This window comes from Felis catus, chromosome A3 (genome assembly GCF_018350175.1).
Source record: "Felis catus isolate Fca126 chromosome A3, F.catus_Fca126_mat1.0, whole genome shotgun sequence".
NCBI lineage: Eukaryota > Metazoa > Chordata > Mammalia > Carnivora > Felidae > Felis > Felis catus.
Window position 1 is genome coordinate 31,273,508 of NC_058370.1, and position 22,831 is coordinate 31,296,338.

Sequence of the window (22,831 nt, forward strand, 5' to 3'; positions counted from 1 at the left end):
AACATGGATTACTAGAGCAACACAGAAGGATGGGCAGAGGGAGAGGGAAATGGAAAAAGAAAAGCAAGCAAACAGAAAAGATGTAAAGAAGGCTGCGCTAAAAAGAAATCGTTGTGTATAAGATCTTATTTATGTTAAACTGTATCTCAGGGCATAAAATATCAGGAAACAGATCTACCTCTTCCCCTTTGTAGGAATGCTTATGCCATACTATAAAATGAAAAAAAGCAAGTTTCAGAACGTAGTACGCCACCATTCTATTTCAATAAAATCAGCAAGCACAACCCTTGTATATGTCTATTTATGATTACATACATTTGTCAAACAAGAATATAGTGGAAGGAGACACCAGATGGGTAACGATGGTTATGCAAGATGGGGTAGGATTGGGGTGGTTGGGGGAATAGTTTTCACTCTTCACATCTCTGTATGATTGAGCTGTTTTGCCAGTCACAATAAGCACATATTACTTTGATGAGTCTCCAAGGGCAGTTGCTTCATAGTTGATACAAACAGAATTTGAGGCTCAGCATCTCCATAGTGGTTGAAGGTTGAGGCTGCAACGGAAGGAGAGTTTTCTAGTTGCTCTGCCCAGGCAGAGCACATCAGTCCAGAGACCACATCAGCCCAGTTCAGAGCAGCACTGTGTTGGTGTGTGTGTTGGGGGGACGGGGTGTGGTATGGGAGTGCACACTGTAGACTTCTGGACCCAGCTCAGGGACAGATGCCCAAAGTCCACCATCTGAGAGACATTCAGCTTGAACCTGTGTTTTCAAACCCCATTGTGCTCTCCCCAACTGACTTCCCCACCTGCCCCCGGTCCCTAAGGATGGAATGTTCTGGAAGATTTTATCCACCCAGCCATGTATGTCATTTAGGAGACAAAAATCTTCCTATATAAGACAAAGGGTAGCAAACAGAGTAAGTGATAGCTTTAGCACTTTCATATTTTCACTGAGGTATATTTGGCCACAACTATTATTTTAATGTCAAGTACAATTTGAGGAAGTGGAATGTTTTATATTAGTATTAGAAGAGTGGAGGGACTTTCCTATTTCTTCAACTGTGATATTACTATTTATAATACAATTTTCATCTTATTTGAAGAAACAGTATATGAGTAATTTGCATTTAAGACAGTTTAAAAATAAAAAAAATTAGGATAGAAAAAATGGCATTAAGTGTAACCTGCAACCCCACTTCCCAAAAATAATGATCACAGATCTTGGGCTACATTTTTGTTACTTTCTTGTAAGCACATGTTCACATAAATATGAAGGTATCCGTAATAAAATGGAAATGTTGGAAGAACACCTATGGTGAGTTACTGCCAAATAAACAAGAGTCTGGTAAATGGATGCAAACTGATGACAAGTCCAAGGAGAGGTCATCTCAAAAGGTCTAAAGGATTCTAGTTTCAACTCATAAGCTTTGGGGAAAAAGTAATCAACCAAATCCACCGTAAATCCTGTTGTTGAACAAACACAGACCTCCTTCTTTAGCATAAGCGGTCAGAAAAAAATTACCAGATACATGAAAAGGTTCAATAGTCCCAAAGAAGGGTATATTTAGAGTAATTGGAAGAAACATTTGCCAATGAAACGTATGAAATGGGAGCAAAGTCCCTAAGATATGCTTTCAGTGGGATTTGAGAGGTTATTGCATCTATGAAGACATCTTGTGGGAGTGTTTTAACTGGAAATGAAATTATTGAACCAAATTTAAAAACTGCAATGTCCCCCAATAAACTACCGGATCTGGGAATGGGGTACCAATAGCTGTAAACATCACAAAAGGAGAGACTGTGTGCTGCCTGACAGAAGGACACACAGCCACTTACAAAATAGTGCTCTCCCCCACCAATACCAGATTCGGGCCAAAGAACATATTTAAGGAGCTGTACTCAGCACTTCTTGTAGGGAACTGCAGGACAAATAAATTGCTCAACAAATAAACTCCAAGGAAGAGACTTATCAACCAATAACAAAGTATAAACATTACGCGGATTCTATCTCAAATACTTATGAGACAATTGTAAATTTGAACACTGAGTAACTATTTGATCATATTAAATACTGTTAAATTTTAAAGACAGGTTTTTTTTTTTTAAACTACCTTTTGGCGATAACTGCTGAAATATTTACAGATGATGTGGTATGTGAGGGATTTGATCAGAAAAATGGAGGGAAAGTTGAGAGGTGTAGATGTTTGAAACAAGACTGGCCAGGAGTCGACGCCTGTTAAGCTGGGTTGTAGGACGTGGGGGAGTGGTTATGCTTTTCTCTTTGTTTGAAAATGACCAAAATAAATTGCTTACAAGACACGAGTAAGAGATTCAGTGTTCTAGAAAACCCAGTCAGTAATCTAGATCATTGCTCAGGAAATTCTCCTAGAACTTAGAAGAAATGGAAAAAGACAACATGAGTGAAACTATATGAAACTTACGGGAGAGATCTAAGAGATGCAGTGTGGATGTAAAGTCAGAAGTCCAGGAGGCGTGCATAGAACCACCAGAGGATACACGATACACATCCATTAAAGAACATTTCTGTTATTGATTTCTTCTTTGAGCATGGAGCTATTTAGCAATATTCCGTACATCCAAATATGCAAACTTGTAAACTCAACTTTTTATTGACTTCCGACTTAATTGCTCATAGTTTAGTGGACATGTTCTGCTTAACACGTATTCTTCAGATTTTGGGGGCTTGCTTTAATGCCTAGAACATTTAGTTTTTAGAAACACCCCTGAGTGATTGTGAAGAATGTGTATTCTCTAGTCGTTGGGCGTAGAGTTCTAACCATGCCCTCTGACCACTTTCACTTCTGTGCCTCACTTCACTTTTTGCCTGCCTGACGTATCAAAAGGTAAGTGCTAGAATCTCCCACTGGCAGGTGGACTTATCCGTTTCTTCCTATAGTTCTATCCATTTATACTGCATGAATTTTGAGGCTGGGTTTAAAATGGACTCTTTGTAAATTGCACCTTTCTATCATTACACCATAAACTTTCCTACCTTAACAATGCCGTCTCAGGATTTACTTTGTCTGAGAATAATATGACAAATAGATGGTTAGTATTTACCCCATGTGATTTTCCCCCATCCTCTTACTTTCGATTTTGCCCATCCTTAAGTAAAACAGTTTCTGGTGAGGTGCTTCTAAATTTTTTTTTTTTTTTTACATTTATTTATTTTTGAGAGAGAAAGAGCACAAGCAGGGGAGCGGCAGAGAGAGAATGAGACACAGAAGCAGGCTTCAGGCTCTGAGCTGTCAGCACAGAGCCCAATGTGGGACTGGAACCCACGAACTGTGAGATCATGACCTGAGCCAAAGTCAGATGCCTAACTGACTGAGCCACCCAGGCATCCCTAGGTGCTTCTAACCCTATCTGTGGTGAAGGATTTTTTGTTTTCCCCAATCCATTATAGCCTAAGACTTTCAAAAAATATGCTTTAAGAGATTTATGAAATTCTGGAATTAGAGACATACAAAAATACAGGGGAGATACTTTAGTATTAAACTCAACACACATAAGACGATGTCAAATTGCCTAGAAACTTTTACATACTTTTTAAAAAAGTTTTTAAAATGTTTTTATTTGTTTTTGAGATGGGAGACAGAGCATGAGCAGGGGAGGGGCAAAGAGAGGGAGACACAGAATCCGAAGCAGGCTCCAGGCTCTGAGCTGTCAGCACAGAGCTTGACATGGGGTTCAAACTCACGGACTGTGAGATCACGACCTGAGCCAAAGTTGGACACTTACCCGACTGAGCCACCCAGGCGCCCCCAATTTTTTTTTAAATTTATTTTTGAGAGACAGAGAGACACAGCATGAGCAGGAGAGGGGCAGAGAGAGAGACAGAATCAGAAAGAGGCTCCAGGCTCTGAGCTGTCAGCACAGAGCCCAACGCTGGGCTCAAACCCACGAACCGTGAGATCATGACCTGAGCCCAAGTCAGACGTTTAACCGACTGAGCCACCCAGGTGCCCCCTACACACTTTTAATAAAGTTTCTAAGATGTTATCAGTTCCCGAACACATCTTGCAGCCATCAACAGAACCACACTTTTGAACACTAGTGTTGACTAAGTCAGGATTTTGTTCTAGCCGTCCTAACATCTTCTAATTGGCAAGTTTAGTCCAATAATTGTTATTGGTGCATTTGGTCTGGTTTCTCTCATGTCTAAGACTCCTCTCTTACCCCATCAACAACTTCATATGGCCTTGAATTACAGTTTGAGACCAGGAGCTATATAGACTGTCCCCCTACCCAACAAGTTCACGTGAAAACCTAATCCCAATACGATGGTATTAAGAGGTGAACGCATTGGGGTGACTAGGTCATGATCATGGTGGGGGATTTGTGAATTCCTCATTAGTGGGATTAGTGCCCTCATAAAAGAGCTCCCCACCCCCCAAAAGAGATCCTTTGCCTCTCCCACCACGTGAAGACACAGTGAGAGGGCAGCATCTATGCACCAGGTGACAGGTCCCTACCAAACACTGAATCGACTGGTGACTTGACTTCTAGCCTCCCAAACTGAGAAATGTTGGTTTCTAAGCCACCCCATCTATGGTTTTCTGTGATAGCAGCCAGAATGGATCAAGACCTCAGTTTTACCAAGTTATTTACTGTTCATCTTGCTCTCAGCAATTACAATGCTTCCTAGGTTTGTTTCTCCTCATATTCAAGAACTTTATCTGAAGCATTTAAGTGAGGGCATTTGAGTGGCTAGACACGAAATTCTAAGTTCAAAGTTCTTTTCCTTTGGTCCTTAAAATGTAACTCCATACACAAAGTTGCTGCTGAAATATCTGATGTGCACTGATCCTGGCTCTTTAGGCTCCGCTTCTGGCTTACAGTCTCTGGAAACTTTCAGAATGATCTTTGTGTTTGTTAACCTTAAATTTTACTACCCAGCAGTGAAGATGGATGAACTACATCATAGACACGTACCAACATGAAAGAATCTCACAATAGTGAGTGAAATATAATATATACACTACTATTCTTTTTACATGATGTTAAAAAACACGTAAAACAAACTAAACGGTAAATTGTTTAGGGACGCATATATATGACAAAATTGTGAAGAAAAATAAGGAGAGGATAAACCCCAAATCTGGACAGTGGTTCTCTTGGTGCATGGGGTGCCCCAGAAGAGAGGCCCATGGGGTAGAGGGTCTTGAGTATTGGTAATGTGCTGTTGTCCCGCTGGGGGGGTGGGACCATGGGTATTCTATTAATACCTTATACACATGTTTTGCATGTATGTAGTGTAAGGTGAACATTTCACCTTGTGGCTGGTTGCCCAGTGGCAGTGCTCAGGTTAGGGTACTGGGAACAGGAGGCAGCAGGTTGCACACTGGATGGGAGCAGCCGTGGTGGCCACTCATGGCCCAAACTGCCAGAGATGGACCAGGGATGGAGATGGGAACGGGAGAACTCCAAGTCTGCTCTACATCAATATACTCGAACACCTCCGCACACATCTTCAAGCCCCACCGGGAGGCCTGACAGAACGAGCTGTCACCAGCTGCTCTCAAGCTGGGCTCCGGGCCTCTTTGGCACCCACGCCTCAGCATTTCTGGCCCCTGCCTAAACACTCAGCAGGGCTTAGTCTGCTCTGGAAGCCTTTGATTCCACCGTGTGGACGGACTGGCTCTCTCGATCCAGCCTCCAGATGTCGCTGACTTAACAAGAGGTTCCTGATTTTGCCCACGGTGCAGCAGGGTGCATCCTGTAATGAAGGTTCGCTCAGGCATCCCCCAAGCGGCCCGCTGTGGTTCTCTGCTCGCGGGAACAGATGATGCTTTGGCTCCTGCTTTCCTCCTGTGGTCTTCCAGGTCCCCGACAACGGTAACATCTGAGACTTGCTGAATCGAGTTTATTGAGTCGATTTCCCTCCCCTGGGTGATGACTTTTAATTAACGACAAATTTCCTACAGACCAGCCAAAGGAGGAGGCACGTTTACAGGAACTGCGTCCAGGAGAGCTTTTATTTGTACGGAACAGTTTTAAAAATACAGAATAAAATAGCTTTATCTCTACTATTATTCACAACATCTGGTCCAAATATTACATATTTTTAAAATACTTAAACGTTTAATGAAGCCATGTTAGAAAAACAATATGAAAATTCTTTTTTAAAAACTCCATAAAAGAATTACACATCTCAAAAAACAACCCCACCCCCAGATACCCTCGGTATGCAAAATAAAAATAAAAAACAAACAAAACCCCAGAAAGGTATATAGCCAAAGTCAGTCACAAAAACGCAAGGAAAATATAGGCATCCCCACTGCTTTAAGAACAGTCAGAAATTTATTAATGTGTCAAACAGAGGTTGTTACCAACGAACAAAAAAGGGTATTAACTTGAACTGTCAGTGAGACGGAGACACTGGTGAGGGTGCCCTAAGTGCCGGGAAACGAGCGCAGTGAGTCTAAGGACGCCGGGTGTTCCTTCTGCGGAGGAGGACCAGGCACAGTCAAGAACAACCTAGAAGGGCAGGAATGTGTGTGAGGCTGCTGAAAAGGGGTGCCCAGCGCTAACGTGCTTTCCGCATCCACAGGGAGAAGCCGAATGTCCGCGACAACGGGCGGTCTTCTCAAGCTACTCAGGAGGTGACTGCAGGTGAAGTGGCGGGTGGGAAACGTCCTGTTTGTGTCCAAATCATAAGGGGACAGAGCGCAACACGTATGGCATGTGGAAACCCGGGGCCCTTCTCTGAGGCCCAGGGGGGCTCCCCTGAGAAGGGGCGCCCCCCAGAAGCCTCAGGCCCGCGTGCAGTGAGTGCACAGCCACGGTGCCCGGGGGGTGTGGCTGCGTGTGCACGTCCCAAGCACAGCGCCCACGCAACGCTGCCGCTCACTGCCAGGCAGGTTCTGGAATGAGGCTTCTGCCACAGCTCCTTATTCACCTTCTACCTGGCCTGGCCACTCTCGTGGCATCAGTATTCTGGATGATTATAGTTGCCAACTCGTAAGTCTAAGTTGCCAGTACCAATCCTTCAGCAGGGCCGTGAATGAAAGAATTACTTTAGCTCATGGTGATAAAATATACGCATGGTTAAATAAAGTATACACACATACTAGAGATTCATCAATGGAGAAATTCTATTATCACATGACATTGTCATGAAAATTATATCATTCCCTCCCTGGAGAACTGACTATTATCCTGGGTAGAAATGTTACTTTACTATATGGAAATACTGCAGTATTCATGCATAAACCAAGTCGTCATCATGAAAGTCAGTATTCTACAGTATAAAGCAAATCCGGTGTGTGAATTTGTTACCATGAAAACGGGAAACCACCAGGACACACGATGCCTCATTCCAACTGGCCTGGTTAAGCCACTTCTCTTACCTCCATCAATCACGAGAAACTACGACATCTGAAACCCTCTTAAGAAAGAGTCTGTATGAAAGAATCTAAGTTTAATTCCCTAATGAGACAAAGACTGGAGCCATTCCCCATTACTCTATGAACCACGTTAGATAGTTTTTATTAAAACCAGTGGTGGGCTCTCCCTTGCCACCCACCTCGATGGGACAGTATCTACTGTCCTTCTAAATAAATACTTTCTACTTCTTACATTGAGATGGCCAGGGTCAATGTAAAGACGGTGGGTAGGTGTAGTCACTATGGAAACTGGAGGCTGAATGCCCTGTCCAAGAACACTTACATCCAAAACATTTAAAAACGTTCTATTGGCCAAAGTGTGGTGGATATGCGGCCCCAGAAATGCAGGCCAATAATGTAAATGCACATGGCCCCTTCGTCCCTCAAAACCTCCCTTTCAGTGTGTGCTTGAACCTAAGGAGCAGACGAATACATTTCTCTTTTAATTACAGACTCATTCTGTAGCATATTTGCCGGCAGGAGGACCACTTTCGATCATGGTTGTGTGTGCTGCACATGCAGGATCTGTTCATTATCAGGAGACTCCACTCACTCAAGTGAAAGTGAGTGCAGAAAGCACCAGACTCAATAGGACCTTTAGTTGGGCTGCCCTCTTTCCTCCCCACCTCCTGTCCCCTTCCCCCTGCCTTAGAGAATCTAAAGTTGGCCCCAACGAAACAAAAAGAGCACAATCCATCATCTCTAACATTCGGTATGGATACAGGGCTTCCCTCCACATTTAAATGCTTGCAGAAGACATCCCCCAGACCAGCAGATTTGGAAGCTCCCAATAAAACCCGGCCCAAGGAGGGGTTTCAGAAGGGAGTGGGTTTCTGGATGTTTGAAGCACATATCCTAAGTGTCACTCACTTGGAGGGAAGATGCCCCATCAGGTTACGCTGAAAGTTAAATTACCCAATGGTTCAGATGCTTTTATTTGATATTTGGTCCTTCTGCTCATCTAGAGAACTAGAATACTGCAAATCTCTGGCCTGTTTAACAGTTTCCCCACTATTTAGAGCAGAGAAATTAGAGATGCTGAGCAAAAACACAAACAGAAGGAAACTGAGAGCAACTCAGTACAGGACGGCTGTCGGCATTGAGTGTTAGTTAACCAAGTTAAAGAGATGAAAACCATTGACCAGTGTGCTTCTACAGTTAACTATGCACCAGATACACTTTTAAAAAACATACAAAATTAAATGTAATTTAGAATCTCATTTTTTTGTTTTTTGTTTTTTTTTTTTTACTTAATCTGCAATAAGATCTTGGCAAAATGGTACAGTGGCTCTGAACTATTCTTGCCAGAATACGCCTTGAAGCCCCAAACTTCCCAGGAATCGAGGAGGCTATAGTGGTACAACAATGCTGCCAAAGACATCAGAACGAGGTGGAGGAGAACCAGCTATGGGGGCAGGAAACGGGCCCTGTGGACACAGAGCTGCTGAGAACCATGCCCTGCTGTCAGAGACAAGAACACCCATGGGCTGTCTAAGGCTCAACCAGGTTAACAAACGACCTAGGAAGCACAACCTCACGCAGCGAGGTTGCTACCTTGTGTTTCAGGGTTTCCTGTGGCTGAAAATTTTCAAACCAAATTCCACAGAAGTAACTTTTCCAGAAAAGATTTAGTGTTATTAATGAGAAATCAACAGAAGGGGCCCTGCCTACTGCTTTTCTTACCATCTTCTGCAATAACTTAAAACAAGAAAGGCAGCATTTAGCCAGTCTAATTTCCCCCCCTGCAAAATCAAAATCCAGTGGACATTCCACATGGTAACTCACAGAAAGTCTCCTTAAGCCTTAACTGCCAGAAATGACTTGCAACAGAACTACAGGGATGAATTTACCAGGATGTCCAACCATTCAATATGGCGGCTCTGTTGATTACCTGCCTCAGCTTCCCTTCTTCACAAAACAAATTCACGTGTAACTTAACCCACGGTTTCTGGGCTCTGGTCCAGTAGTCAGTTTTGATAAATAGATTAGGCATTACAGTATTTACACTTTCATGGTATCAAGCAATACAAAACACAACCACAATAATGGTTACTGGCCTTCAAAAGCCTTGACGACAAGCTTCCCTGATGGTATCCACAGCTTTATAAATGCTGGTTCTTTTCTTAATGGGAAGTGAGGGGTGGGGGACAAGTAATAGGGATGCAAGGAAAGAGGGTCACATGGAAAAACACTGATTTCAAAAACCTGTTATAGTCAATAACATTAAATAGGAATAAAATCTTGTAATTTATAGATACGCGCAACAAGAACTGACATCCACATGACGGCAGAGTCAAGACTCCCATAAACATTTGCTTAGTGCCCCTGTGTGGCACTCTATACCCATCACACCAGCCTAGAGTGATAAAATGTCAGATAGAGTGTCTCAATTATAGTGAAAAAGAGGCCAGTATGAAATGTGCTGGCCCATCCCGGGCCAGGGTGGCACCAAGGAAGAGCAGTTGAGAATCAGATATTGACTTCAAGGTCCTTTCCTTTCCCCTCCAATCCCCCAAACAGATTTCAATTCTAATTAACACCTGTACAGACCTTACCCACACACAGATATGGGTATAAGGTAACCATGTTGACTGTTTTCAATCAGGTCAATAGTTTGCTGCTACAGGAGCATCAGGGGACACAGAATCACATCTGACCAGTCAGATGTGACAGTGCGAGGATACTGGTGCCCCTTGAGCAGAGGGGGTCTATGCGGGTGCAGGCTGAGGTCAAATAAAATAGAAGCGGGTCCAGGTGCTTCTGGAACAGAAAAGCCCCTGCACCCCAGAGGCAGCTTGTAGGAAAGCTAGCCCAGGGTGGTAGAAGGAGACCGAAACCAAGGAACCGCTGTGGATTTAAACACCCACTCCCACAGGAGGACAGGAACTTCAAGTTCAATGGATGCTCTCAAAGGCAAGGGGTAGGGCTTAAATAAGGAGACAGGTGAGACACAATATTAGACACGATCACCACCCACAACAAAAAAAGCTATTTGTAATCGTCTTAGCTCTGGGTGCAGAATGTAAATGCAGATATACAAACATACAGGTTACTGCTTGTTACTCAGCAAGGAACTACAGATTCATGCCTCACTGCGGCCGGGCCACAGGGTGAGCTACAGCTATACCGTGGCCTGCGAGTCCTCGTCTGAACTCCGGCTGGTGGCATTCTTCCTGAGGCCTTTCCACGTGTAGCCCGCAAAGGTTGGGCTGATGGGTAAGTAGCCAAAGCATCTGTATTTTTTAATAATGTTCATGCCGAACGGCAGATCGTAGGATTCCATGCCATCGAGCGACTTGCTCCCTTTGCCCACGCCCTTCTTCCACTTCCGGATTCCTCTTTCCTCCGGAGTACCTGTGGAACACCCACACACGCACACACAAAACAATACAATGGAATGTTTAGTTTGACAGTTCCACCAAGAGTTGAGATTCTCCGACATGCTGTCCCATACATGGAACCTGCCAGGACGACAGCAAAGATCCCTTGAGGAGCAGTTGATGGCACTCAGCCATCCAGGTACCTAAACCAGAAACCTAAGAACCACTAGCCCATCCTTGTTCCTTTTGCTCCACAAACATCCCGATGTCTTTGCCTCCTCACTGCCCTCCCACGTGGCCCATATTCTCGATTCCCATTGTTGAGGTCAGTCCCACACCACGTTATTGCTTTCTTGGGTCATTTTAACAATCTCCTAACTGGTTGTCTGGTCTTCCATCTCACCATCTCTTTCCCCAAATCTGTTCTCAAAAACCAACACAAGAACTTCTAAAATGCAAAATATGATCTTGCAGAACAGGACCCGGTCTTTATTATATCACATATAATGTCTTCATAAACTGGTCAGGGCAAACCACCCCCCATCCACACATGCCAAGGTTTATCCTGCTTTGCTCCATCTGTGTGGGGTGGGGGAGGGGGAGGGAGGGAGAGGCACTTTTGCCACGTACTCCCCACTTGTCATGGATGAACATGTGAGGATGAACTTCCACGTTGTAGCCTGACAAATGAGTCAGGGAGAAAGATCTGGGCCCACAGGGCTCAGAAGCTCCTGAGCCCTTGACTTTTTCTGTAAATCTTTCTGGTGCAGAGAGGCACAATGGCACCTGCCCTTGGCTACATGGGATACCTAACAACATACTATCTCTGCCCAAACCCAGATGAGGAGCTTAAGTATATGGCGCAGGATGAGGAACACCATTGTTTTCTTACATCTAAGCAAGGCCCTCCCATCCATGTTGCTGTAACAAAGTGAACTTTAATTTCCACCTGTCAGACTCCTGTGCCTCTCGCTCAATTAGTTCTGAGAGAGTTAGTGACTGACGCCCATCAATCTAACACCTTCCACCTATTCATGCATGTGATTCCTTTTGCCTCATGTGCAGCAACCTCTTGATTGAGGCTTTTTGGAGGTGTGCTGTTTTTAGGGGAGAAATCTCAACAAAACCTTCAAGTTCAAGAATAAGCCTCACCCTTCCTTGATGGAAGGTACATTAATCAGTGTATCCGTGGTGGCACTTTCCAATGGTACCAGCAGCCTCCTCTAGGAAGCTGGGAAGGCTGTGAGGCAGGGCCCACATAGCATCACCCAGCTCGGCACAGAATGCACCCAGCTGAGAAACAAGGGCTACGGGTGTGGGGGAGACAGCTGCCTCCATCCACCTCTCAGTCACTGGTCCTGGAAAGATCCTGTGCCTACCATACTGTCTTTTGGTCCTAGGTAGCTGGGAGCCTGCCTCAGAAAGGAGGAGGAGACACACTGCAGGCTGTTAACAGCCGGCTCAGAAGAGTGTGTGAACAAGATGACAAAAGCCACCGTGGGCACTGAGCGAGGCTGTGCAAGGAGGGCTGGTGGCTTGGACAGTGCCCCAGACATCCCACCACCCTGCATCATGGGCAAGAAGCTTACCTGCTTTCTCTCAACTCAGCAAGGAAAAAAACCCCACTAGGTTTATCAGCAAAAAACTGATTCATAAAAGGAGGCTGGAGGCATCATCTTAACTGCTTTAGAAAAGACAGTTTGAACCAGTGAGGGCTCTGAACTGATTCACTCTTCCTGCTTCCGTATTTACTTCGCAAAACAAGTAATTCACATACGCAATAAGCACGTTTGGTGTATACCACATACCTGGGATGGTGTTATCCAAAATAAAAGCCACGCAGCCTCCTACAAACATAGCAGTTGTGAGAAGAACGTTCAACACCTGATCGATCCCCGTTATGCCTGGAGACAGAACACAGTGGGAGGGTCACTGCCACAGTCAGGACAGCTAGAAGGAGCACTGGGGTGGGGACTAATCACCAGCCAATGTGATGCATGAAGGTGAAAATTTCTGTTGTATATGAGCAGATAAATTTTTTGCTAGTAACATTTTCAACTATTATAAGTAATTTCCATAATAATCAAAAGGTTACCTCCATGAGGAGAATTCCCAACAATGGACCGTAGAAGATAAATCTAAGAATGAAGCTTACCCGATAATGAACTAGGAAGCCACTGGGGCGTGGTGTTTGCAGATTGAGAAAAAAAATTAATATAAAAGATAGCCGTTGCAAGGCTGAAAAAACTACAAACAGAATAAGACAACAAGCATATCTGTGGTGTTCACAACCAGATAAAGGGTTTCAGAATCCTGGATCACTGATGTGTGCTTTAGCTCCTTTTAATTAGGAGCAACTGAATTTATATAAGTGAACTCCGATAAATGTGATATATTAAAATGTGAAAAGCAGCAAGAATCTCCTCGTTATCAGAAGCTCACACACTTCCTAGATTTAAAGTATAAAAATCCTCAACAGAAAATAACAAGCGTTGGCAAGAGTGTGGAGAAACAGAAACCCCTGAGCTCAGGTGGTGGGAATCAGTTTGGCAGTTCCTCCCAGAGTGAAAAATCTAGAACTTCCCTATGACAAGGCAATTCTACCTCAAAGAAACAGAGAGCAGGTACTCAAATCCAGCTGATCCTCATGATTAGCAGATTCTGTATCTGAATTTACCTAAACACTAAAAACTTATCTGCAAACCCAGAATGAATCCTCCTGGCCTTCGCAGTCATTCACAAAGCAGCAGAAACTTTAAGTTGCCAACAACATGCATGTTCCTGGCTGAGGTCAATCAAGGTAACGCTCCGCCTTCTTGTTTCACCTCTGTTCTTCTCAAGTGTGCGCGTGGCGGTCTGTTTAATACCGCCTCTTCCCCCATTTTTGTGTTTTTGGTCGGTGATTTAGTTGTTTAAAATGGCCCCCAAGTGTCGTGTAGAAGCGCGGTCTACTGTTCCTAAGGGCAAGAAAGCCGTGCTGAGCCTCAGGGAGAAAACGCATGTGTTGGGTGAGTTACACTGCTCTTGGCTGTTGCTCCCCTAGAAGGGACGGTTCAGCATTTGCTAATTCTGCGTTCACAGTGACCTTACAGAGCAGAACTACCATGGGTGAGGACTGACTGTACTTGTATGCCAATGTACACAACAGCACTATTCACAACTGTCAAAGGGTAGCAACAACCCAAATGTCCACTGTTGGACAAATGGATAAACAGATTATGGTGTGTGTGTGTGTGTGTGTGTGTGTGTGTATGTGTGTGTACGCGCACACACACACACAATGGAATACTATTAGCCATGAAAAAGAATAGTTATATACAAATCTCAAAAACATGCTAAGTGAAAGAAGCCAGAGATCACATATGATTTCATTTATGTGAAATATCCAGAACAGGTAAATCCACAGAAACAGAAAGCAAATTGGTGGTTGCCAGGGGCTGGGAGAAGGGGGATAAGAGGAATTAACTGCTTAATGGATACGGAATTTTATTTTGGGGTGAGGAGACAGTTTTGGAAACTAAATAGAGGTGGTGGTTATACAACATTGTAAATGTACTAAAACAGCATTGAACTGTTCACTTTAAAATAGTTCATTTTAAGGGTGCCTGGGTGGCTCGGTCGGCTGAGTGTCTGACTTCGACTTAGGTCATGATCTCACAGCTCATGAGTTCGAGCCGCACATTGGACTCTGTGCTGACAGCTCAGAGCCTGGAGGCTACTTCAGATTCTGTGTCTCCCTCTCTCTCTCTGCCCCTCCCCTGCTCAGGCTCTGTCTCTTTCTGTCTCAAAAATAAATTAAAAAAAAAAAAAACAACATTAAAAAAAAACTTAAAATAGTTGGGGCACCTGGGTGGCTCAGTCGGTTAAGCGTCCGACTTCAGCTCAGGTCGTGATCTCACGGTCCGTGAGTTCAAGCCCCGTGTCGGGCTCTGTGTCTCCCTCTCTCTCTGACCCTCCCCCATTCATGCTCTGCCTCTCTCTGTCTCAAAAAAAAAAAAAAAAAAAAAAAAACCCTAAAATAGTTAATTTTACATTATAGAATTTTACCCCCAAAATATGTATTTATATAAATATATATTTAATATAAAATGCTTAATATAAATATAATTATAAATTATATTTATAAATAAGTATAAATATAAAACATTATATATAAAATACATATATAGTATATATGCTATATGTGTATGTATGTGTGTCTGTGTGTGTGTATATATATATATATACACATACATATATACACACACACATATATAATGTATATATAAAATGGTCCCCAATTCCGCATAAAATGTCAGCAGCCATTGCTACTTAAGATGGTTCCCCTTTGTTCATTCTTCATGACATCAGGGTATTAAAAAGGTGTTAAAAGGGTTAATCTTGAATTCAAAGTAGTTACAATCTCAGGAGAAAGACATGTACTTGAAAGTCTATGAAGCTGGGTTTTGAATTCTACGTTTTCAGAAAGCATTAGTCTGAAAAATCAAAAGGTTTTACACACAGGCATTCTCCCAAAAGACAGGGTCCCTGTAAATAAAGAGCCCTTAACGTGCACACGCCAGCTCATGCCGGAAGCGCGAAGGGCTTCCAGATAAGCTGTGGCAAAACAAGACTCAAATGAGATAGACACATGGACCAATGTTCACGGAGACAATTCCTGAAGTTCCAAAGTCTTCTCTGAGCTGGTGGCTGTGGCCAGTTTTCCTTACCTGTGACGAGAGGATTCTGCCTGAGGTAACTTGGAAGGACGAGCCCAAAGAAGATTGAAAATCCCAGGACAAAGAGGTTCCGGGAAGAATTTAAGTCGATAAACTGCAGGTTGGAGAGCCCAACAGCTGTGATCATTCCTGGAGAGAAAAACATCAGCTGGCGGGCAGCACACTAAGCTCAGTACAGATGGGCGATGGAGGGGACACAGACTCCCCACCCTGCCCCTCCTCTGTCCCGCCAGAAACAAGTTGGGAGACAGAACAGTGACAGGACAGGGTCGGAATGTGACCACCTGGGTCTCTGAACCAAATGACTCCTGGCCTAAGCACCATCTGGGCTTACACAGGGACACAAACATCACATTCACTTTCTTTAGACCAAGCAGAAAACTAAGGACATTGGCTGCCTTTTAAAACCTCTATGCAGACATCCTGATTAAACTGGAAAACCCACCCGAAGATCTGGGCCCTGATCACAACCGAATGGCACAGAGTTCATGTCAGTTGTAAACTAAATGCCATTCAGAGAAGATATCTGAGTTAAAGCAATTAGATACACCAATTAAAGATTAAGGTCATCTTATTTTTCCTAGCATAAGTATTCTACACTTGGTTCTACCTTTAACATAAATTCAACTCAGAGACTGATGTTTTTATGTTTTGAAGGGGTATTCCCTGTGTACTTTTAAATGGAAACGTATTAATTATTACCTCCCATCTTACTAAAGGGATTCCTGAGCAAATGTGAAAGGGAGGAGAGGAGACAGGCTCTCAAGGAAATGGGATTTTACCGAAGAGAGTACAGAAGAGGGCGCCAAGCACCGGATCCGGGAGGGAGGCGAAGAGGGCGCTGAACTTCCCGATCATGCCAAGAGCCAGCATGAGGGCCGCACCGTACTGAATCACCCGCCGACTGCCGACCTGAGGAACACACCAGAAGGCATTCACCGCCAGTTCTGCACAAATTTCCACACAGGCCCCTCGGGGGCAAATGTGACAGAAGCCCCAAGCTACAAAACTTTCGGTTAAGAGAGATGTCTCATTTTACAAGGAAGATGGCTCTCAGGACACAATTCCTCCCTCTAAAGACACCCAGAGTAAAGAGATTACCACCAACTCCCCTCTTCCTCTTCCTCCTTCCCTCCCCTCCCCTCCCCTGGAAGAAGGTGGCACCAGGGCCCAGCCTTTGCTCCCTGTTCCCTGGGTGATGTCACTTCAGGGTAGACCTGCTCCTGCTCTCAGGTCTGGGCTTTCAAATACCATTACAGTCAAGGGCCAGGGTGACCTTCTAACGTCAAATGCAAAAACTAGGCTTATTCCTGCTTTTCTCTTCCAGGTTCTTGGAATTACCCTTTATCAAGTTACCCCACCCAAAAGCAATTCACTTGTCTCCATCTTCCCCACACCTTGAATCAGACAAGAGTCCCAAATATTTCTGGAACCTCCTCCCCTCCTCCTCTCCTTCCCTGTGAGAGGTGACACGGCCTAGAGGCCAAGGAGTGTGGATTCTCAGCCCCTTGACTGGTCTGTACCCCACTCCACTCCAACCAGGGAACCAGGGCAAGCCACTTGGCTTCTTTGGGTGGCAGGATCCTCGTTTTAGAATGACACACCACGAGCTTTTGTTTTAAGGGTTAAATGAGACAAGGTGTAAAACAGTTTGAACAGTGCCTGACCAGCATGAGGCTACAGGACAGCCTCCCACTTGGGCTTGTGGCCTCAGCCTTTCCTCTACCTATCTGTCCTGTCCGCTGTGCAGAATGACCTTTCTCACACAGTGATTCGCGAGGTAAGCGCCTCCCCCCTTTAATCTTCTGGTGTTTGGGAAATAAAACCCCTTTCTCAGGCATCCCCCGGCCTGTCTACCTGGACACTCTTTCCCACATCCCCCTTCTGGCCGGTTCTAGACACATCCTTCAAAACACTACCAAATGCCACCTCCTCTTAAAAGCCTTCCTTGATGCCAAAGGTCTGCCCCCCCACACTGGGTCTCTGCAGAACCATTATAATATTTCCCACATGGTCTCCTCTCTGTTCGACCTGATCTCTGCCTTCTAGAAACTTCTGCCTGGGCAGAAGTGGGATGTGGAGCCAGCACCAGGCTCCAGAATCCTGCACTGTGTGCTGCCTTTCCCAGGAAAATACCTTGAGGACATAAATTGATAAAAGAGGTTCCAGAAGGATGACTTACAGTGAGGAGATGGCTGCTAAACTAAAATGAAATGGAATTTCAGATTTAGTCCCTCAGGTGCACCAGCCACTATTTCAAGTGCTCAACAGGAACGTATGGCTGGCAGATCCCACACAGAATGGCACAGGTGTGCATAGAACGTCCCACACCGCACAATGCTCTGCTGGGTGGTGCTGGTCTGGAGCTTCCAACAGGGCCCAAAAGTCAGGTGGTTAAGAATCAGAGTAGAATGTTACTGAGCCAACGAAGGGATGGCTGGCTGTCCGGCTATAAGCAGGCACAGCGGACCCTGGAGCCCAGGCTCTGCCGTCAGAATCTACCGCTCCCCCCAATATGTCATCAGGGCAGGGAGGCAGTGAAAAAGGGTACGCCAACTGGAGAATCGAGCAAAAATGACTTCTGTTTGGCTGCATTACATGATAGGGGAGCCTGCTGTTTTTCAGCAAACGTTTTTAGGAATCTACTATGTGACCAGCACTTGTTAGACTGGGGGGGGGGGGGGATACAAAGACGAGCAAGCCACAAACTTATGATCAAATAATTGTACGGCTGCAATGGTTATGCTGTGTGGGCACCCGGCAGGGAGGAAGAGCTCTGAAGAGCCGGGGAGGGATGAGTAAGAGTTCCCTGGAGGAAGAGCATCCAGGTACAGGGAGCCACCTGTGCAGAGGGGATCAGATGTGCAAGGGGAAGGGCAAGGCCGGCCTTGCTTGAAACAATAAATCCTATATGAAGACTGTACATGGAAGGCTGATCTGCCTTAGATACTCAAAAACAAGCAAACAAACAAATGGGCAGCAGCTAAGCCATTCTCCTGTTCAATGACTATTAACTGATGCCTATTACACACTTCTGGTTGAAACACCAGAAACACAGCCCTAATCCCTGTCCTCAAGGTGCGGTGTACATGGAGCCTTTTGCCTCTCCTTCCCTGCTGCTGGCTCCCTGGAATCTCTTCCCTGCCTCAGTTCTGACTTCTTTCTTGAACTCTGTGCCTGTAGGGCCATCAAAATATTGACACTGCATTTCTGGCTTTCCAGTCTTCGACAGTGTGGAATGCAGCACAGGAGAAATGACCTTCCTCTGGACACCTCCAAAGAGACTGCACTGTCAGGAGAGGTGGTATTTATTCTGTCCCTAGAAGCAAACTTAGGGCTAAATATCAAGGACGCTAGCTGGTGCTTACTGTGCATCTACACTGTGCCAGACTGCGCTAAGTGCATTACATCAATTTATTAATTGCAACGCCTGGCTTTGTAGACAAGGGCATGGAGACTCAGGGAGGTGATGTAAACTGTCCACGGTCACACTGCGAGAAAGTGATGGGATCAGGGCTGGAATCCAAAATAGTCACCTCCCCACCCCGATACGCCATCTCTCTTTGTGGGACAGACACTGGAACACACTGAGCAGAGAAGTACGTGGAATCCAACCCGAGGGCTTCTGAACACAACAGGGTAGCTGGCATCCTCAACTCCTAATCAAATAGGTTAGGACTGCCATGTACAGGGACCGTCATAACTGGATAAAGGATAACAAATGTCAGAGCTGCCAGGAAATGGGAGACAGATCCTTTGGAAGAACCAGAGTTCACCCTCTTTCTGTAGGCCACGGTAGTCTCACACAATGGCCCACACCACTGCTGTCCCTTAGAACTTTCCACAAGGATGGAAATGTCCTGTATCGGTGCTGCCCACTGACAGCCACTAGACACACGTGACTGCTGAGCCCCTGAAATGTGGCTAGTGCAACTGAGGAACTGAATTTCTTACTTCTTATTTCAACTAACTTAAATAGTAGCCACATGGAGCTACTATTAAACTGGACAGCACAGATCTTGATCTAGAATTGTAGGATTTCAGAGCTGAGAGTTCTCAGAAAAGGGACTTGTCCCAAGTCCTTCAGCTGGATGAGAACACAGCCTCCAGCTCGTGCCTTTCTTCTGGAACAGGGACCTTCCATCAGCTGTATGGCTGGGGCCAAAAAGAAATATCTGCTCCAAGTCCCATTTCCCACCCCAATGCAGCTGTGCAGACAGCTCAATTATCCCTCTAGTGAAGTCAGCAATGAAAACCAATTCCAGGCCCCTGAACGGATGCCGCCCTTGCCCGGGGATACTAATCCAACAGGATTCAGAAAGATCAATTAGCTCATTAAAAGTACTGGCAGGTTGCCTTTTCAGAATAAGCTGGCACCATTCAAACTGTAATAAAGAAATTACTCCCCAAACCACCTCAGTCGCATTTCAGAAGGGAGCCTCAATGAGCACCACCACCTACTCCCTACAGTGACCCGGGTTAAGTTTTGTGAGGCTCGTTCTAACGGGGTGCAGAAAGGGAGCTGGCTTGTTAAACCGCTTTGCCCTAGGAGTCCCTCCATCTGTAACAATTTTACTACTATGATATTTCAGATTAGTTACAGGTCTACTGGGCCACGGCAGCAAACTGGTTAAAGGGCCCTTAGCTCTGTGTGGTCGGCACCTGCTTCTACCATGGGCAGTGACAGGACCCAGCACAGCCTGTGAGGAGTAGCAGGCAGGGCTGTGTGCAGCCCCGAGCCCGAGCTCTGTGATGGTCCCGCCCACTTACAGGAAAATGAACAGGTCAGGTGTGCACTGTGTGCTCCCGCTCACCTGGATTTGTAGTCAAGATTAACCAAACTTAGTGTCTGGTTTCTTTTTATCTGGTTATAGAATCCTCCAGGGGGCGGGGGATGGGTTTCTAATTTTACAGAGGTCAGATAGCTCTAGAAGGCTGCAGCTCACCCCTAAATTCTCAGGATAGAGGGCTCAGGTGAGGGGGACCTGTGGCCCACTCAGGCCATCCCAGATGGTGAGCAGGTCCTAACTGTCTCTAGCTGCCCAGAGTACAGCAGCCAGGGCGCAGGCCCGTTCCAGCCTGGCAGACGACGCACTCTGGCCCAGGGCAGCTGGGATGCAGAACTTAGCAATAAATTTGGAAGGTCTAGGAGCAGGCTCCTTACAGAGGCCGGATTGTGGGGTGGGGCAGCCCCTGGTCACGTGTCTATTTGGAGGGGTGAGTCGGACTCCGGACCCAGGCCCTGCTCAGCCTGGAGACTTGCTGTAGCTTGTCAAATCCACTAACTCCGCATCAGATTTCATCTGAAAGAGAAGGACTCTGGTGCTGTGGTTTGAAAATCACATTAATTCTTTACTGTAAGGCTGATTTTTTTCCTCTAAGGACTGGCATCATCTCACATTTAGAACTAGTGCTGTCTCCTATTTCTACCTCCTCCCCTGACCCCAAAGTCCACTCTCTTTGTAACAGGGCAAGTGAGCCTTAAAAAATACCCTGACAGAGCCAAGCCCAGGGCACCCCCTTCTCCTGTCTCTGGCAGCTTACGGGGCTTGTGTGACTTCGTCCTGTTACCTGGAGGGCGTCAACTGCTCTCACCACCCCGTACTCTGCTCCTGCCCCACTGGCCTCCTTGCTGATCAGCAGCATGAGGGCCTGCTCTCACGATAGGGCTTCACCCTGGCCGCGTCCCTGGCCTGAACGTCCATCTCCATCACTCCCTCCACTGCCCTGTTCAGGTGCTTGCTCAGGGTCATCTCAGGTGAGGCTGAGCCTGACTTACTCCCCTTCACTGCCGATACCCCCATCCTGCCCCAGGTTTTTCTCATACTAACTATGCTTACTGTTTATTGTTGATCTTCCCCTCTCTAGAATGTAAACTCTGACAACGGGATTTTTTTTCATTCACTGACGCATTCCAAGTGTCTAGAACAATAGCCTGGCACAGGGTTGGGACTTAGTATTTGTAGACTGCACGAGGGAATGGTAACACTGAGTGCCTGGCTACCGGGGCAGCCAAGGGAGGGAGACCTCCATCAGCATTCAGAAACCTATCAATGAGAAAAAGATTGGGGAGCAGGGTGGGAAGATGATCTCAGAATCAGAAGCCTTCCTTTTGGAATTCACAGTGGTTAGACCAAATGATGAAATGGATCAACACCAGAGGCCCAACCATTTAATTAGAAAAATATCTGTACCTTAGTAATTCCCAAAACTCCAATGTTGGGACTGGACGAAGTAGAGCCATTCCCAGTACCAAATATGCCATCGAGAACACAGGAGAGACCCTCCACGAAAATCCCCCTAAAACGTAAAGGAATGGGGGAAAGAGAAACATTCATTCAATGCGGGAAACACTCTGGAATACTCTCCAAGTGGCTATAATCCAAAGGCGGTGTGCACAGGTGGGGAGCCTCCGCACTCCTGGGAAGGGTCAGAAGGGCAGAGTCTCAGGCCCGCCTCACAGACCTGCTCAAGTAGAACCTGCATTTTAACAGGACCCCCCATGCTCACTCAACTGTGAGAAGCACTTCTGTGAGCCACACATTAGACACAGGTGTTCAAAAATCATTCCAAATGAAAGGCTTTTAGCCAGAAAACAGAGCCATTTGTTGGGATCTGAGACAAGTATGGGCTGTCCACTGATTTGATTCCTTTACTATTAATACATAGTTTCATCAGGAAGGAAATGCTCTGTAATTTTGTCACACTGGAACTTTTTAAAGAATCAATATATAAGTAGCTCAATCATATGCAACACCCGTGGGAGAAAGCTATAAGAACCAAGACTATGAATGCTAACAGAACCAAAGCAAAACATGCTGACACCAGCCCAATGGATCTCATCACACATAATCCCTTCCAGAAGGGCAACAGCTAGTTGGGCAAGGGGGTCTTCTGTGCTCTTTTCTGCAACCCCTCAGGGTCCAATTCGCTCCTAGCTTCCAGAACATGAAGACCAGGTATGCTGAGAGGATAAACCCCCCTGCCCATAAGTCTCTAGGTACTGCAGATTTCACCTATTCCTGCTCTTCTGGTCTCTCTAGGAATTGTAATTGTGAACAGATGACACAGTATTTACCCTTAAGAACAGTAAGGAAAACAAGAAATCAAAAAGGACATACAACCCTGACCCCAAATCAAGCAAAGAACAATGGCAGTGTCTCGCCTCTGTTCTGGTGAGTTTAGGGTCTGGCACGGTCTCAGAAAGAGCATCTTACGTGACCATCACTGAGGAAGGAAGGGTGGGGACTGCGCTCCATGCTACAGATGAGGAAAAGGAGAGCAAAATGGGGGCAGGGACTTGTCCAAAGACAAACAACCAACAAAGAGCCCTGATGCTCAGCTGCTTCCACGCTGAAAGTCTTGGAAAGTCTTCTCCAT

The 22,831-nt window shown here is 45.5% G+C and overlaps 1 protein-coding gene across 10 annotated transcripts in view; it reads right to left on the minus strand.

The window, feature by feature from the left end:
• Nucleotides 1-5,974: 5,974 nt before the first annotated feature.
• Nucleotides 5,975-22,831, minus strand: part of SLC23A2 (solute carrier family 23 member 2) — a 132,268-nt gene continuing 115,411 nt past the window's right edge. For all 10 annotated transcript variants that reach the window (XM_023251438.2, XM_023251436.2, XM_023251432.2 and 7 more), the window contains 5 exons: nt 21,646-21,751; nt 16,234-16,363; nt 15,443-15,580; nt 12,542-12,637; nt 5,975-10,767 (listed from right to left, as the gene is read on the minus strand). In XM_023251438.2, coding sequence (XP_023107206.1) covers nt 10,535-10,767; nt 12,542-12,637; nt 15,443-15,580; nt 16,234-16,363; nt 21,646-21,751 — 703 coding nt within the window. In that variant the 3' untranslated portion in view covers nt 5,975-10,534. The remainder of the gene's footprint in view (nt 10,768-12,541; nt 12,638-15,442; nt 15,581-16,233; nt 16,364-21,645; nt 21,752-22,831) is intronic.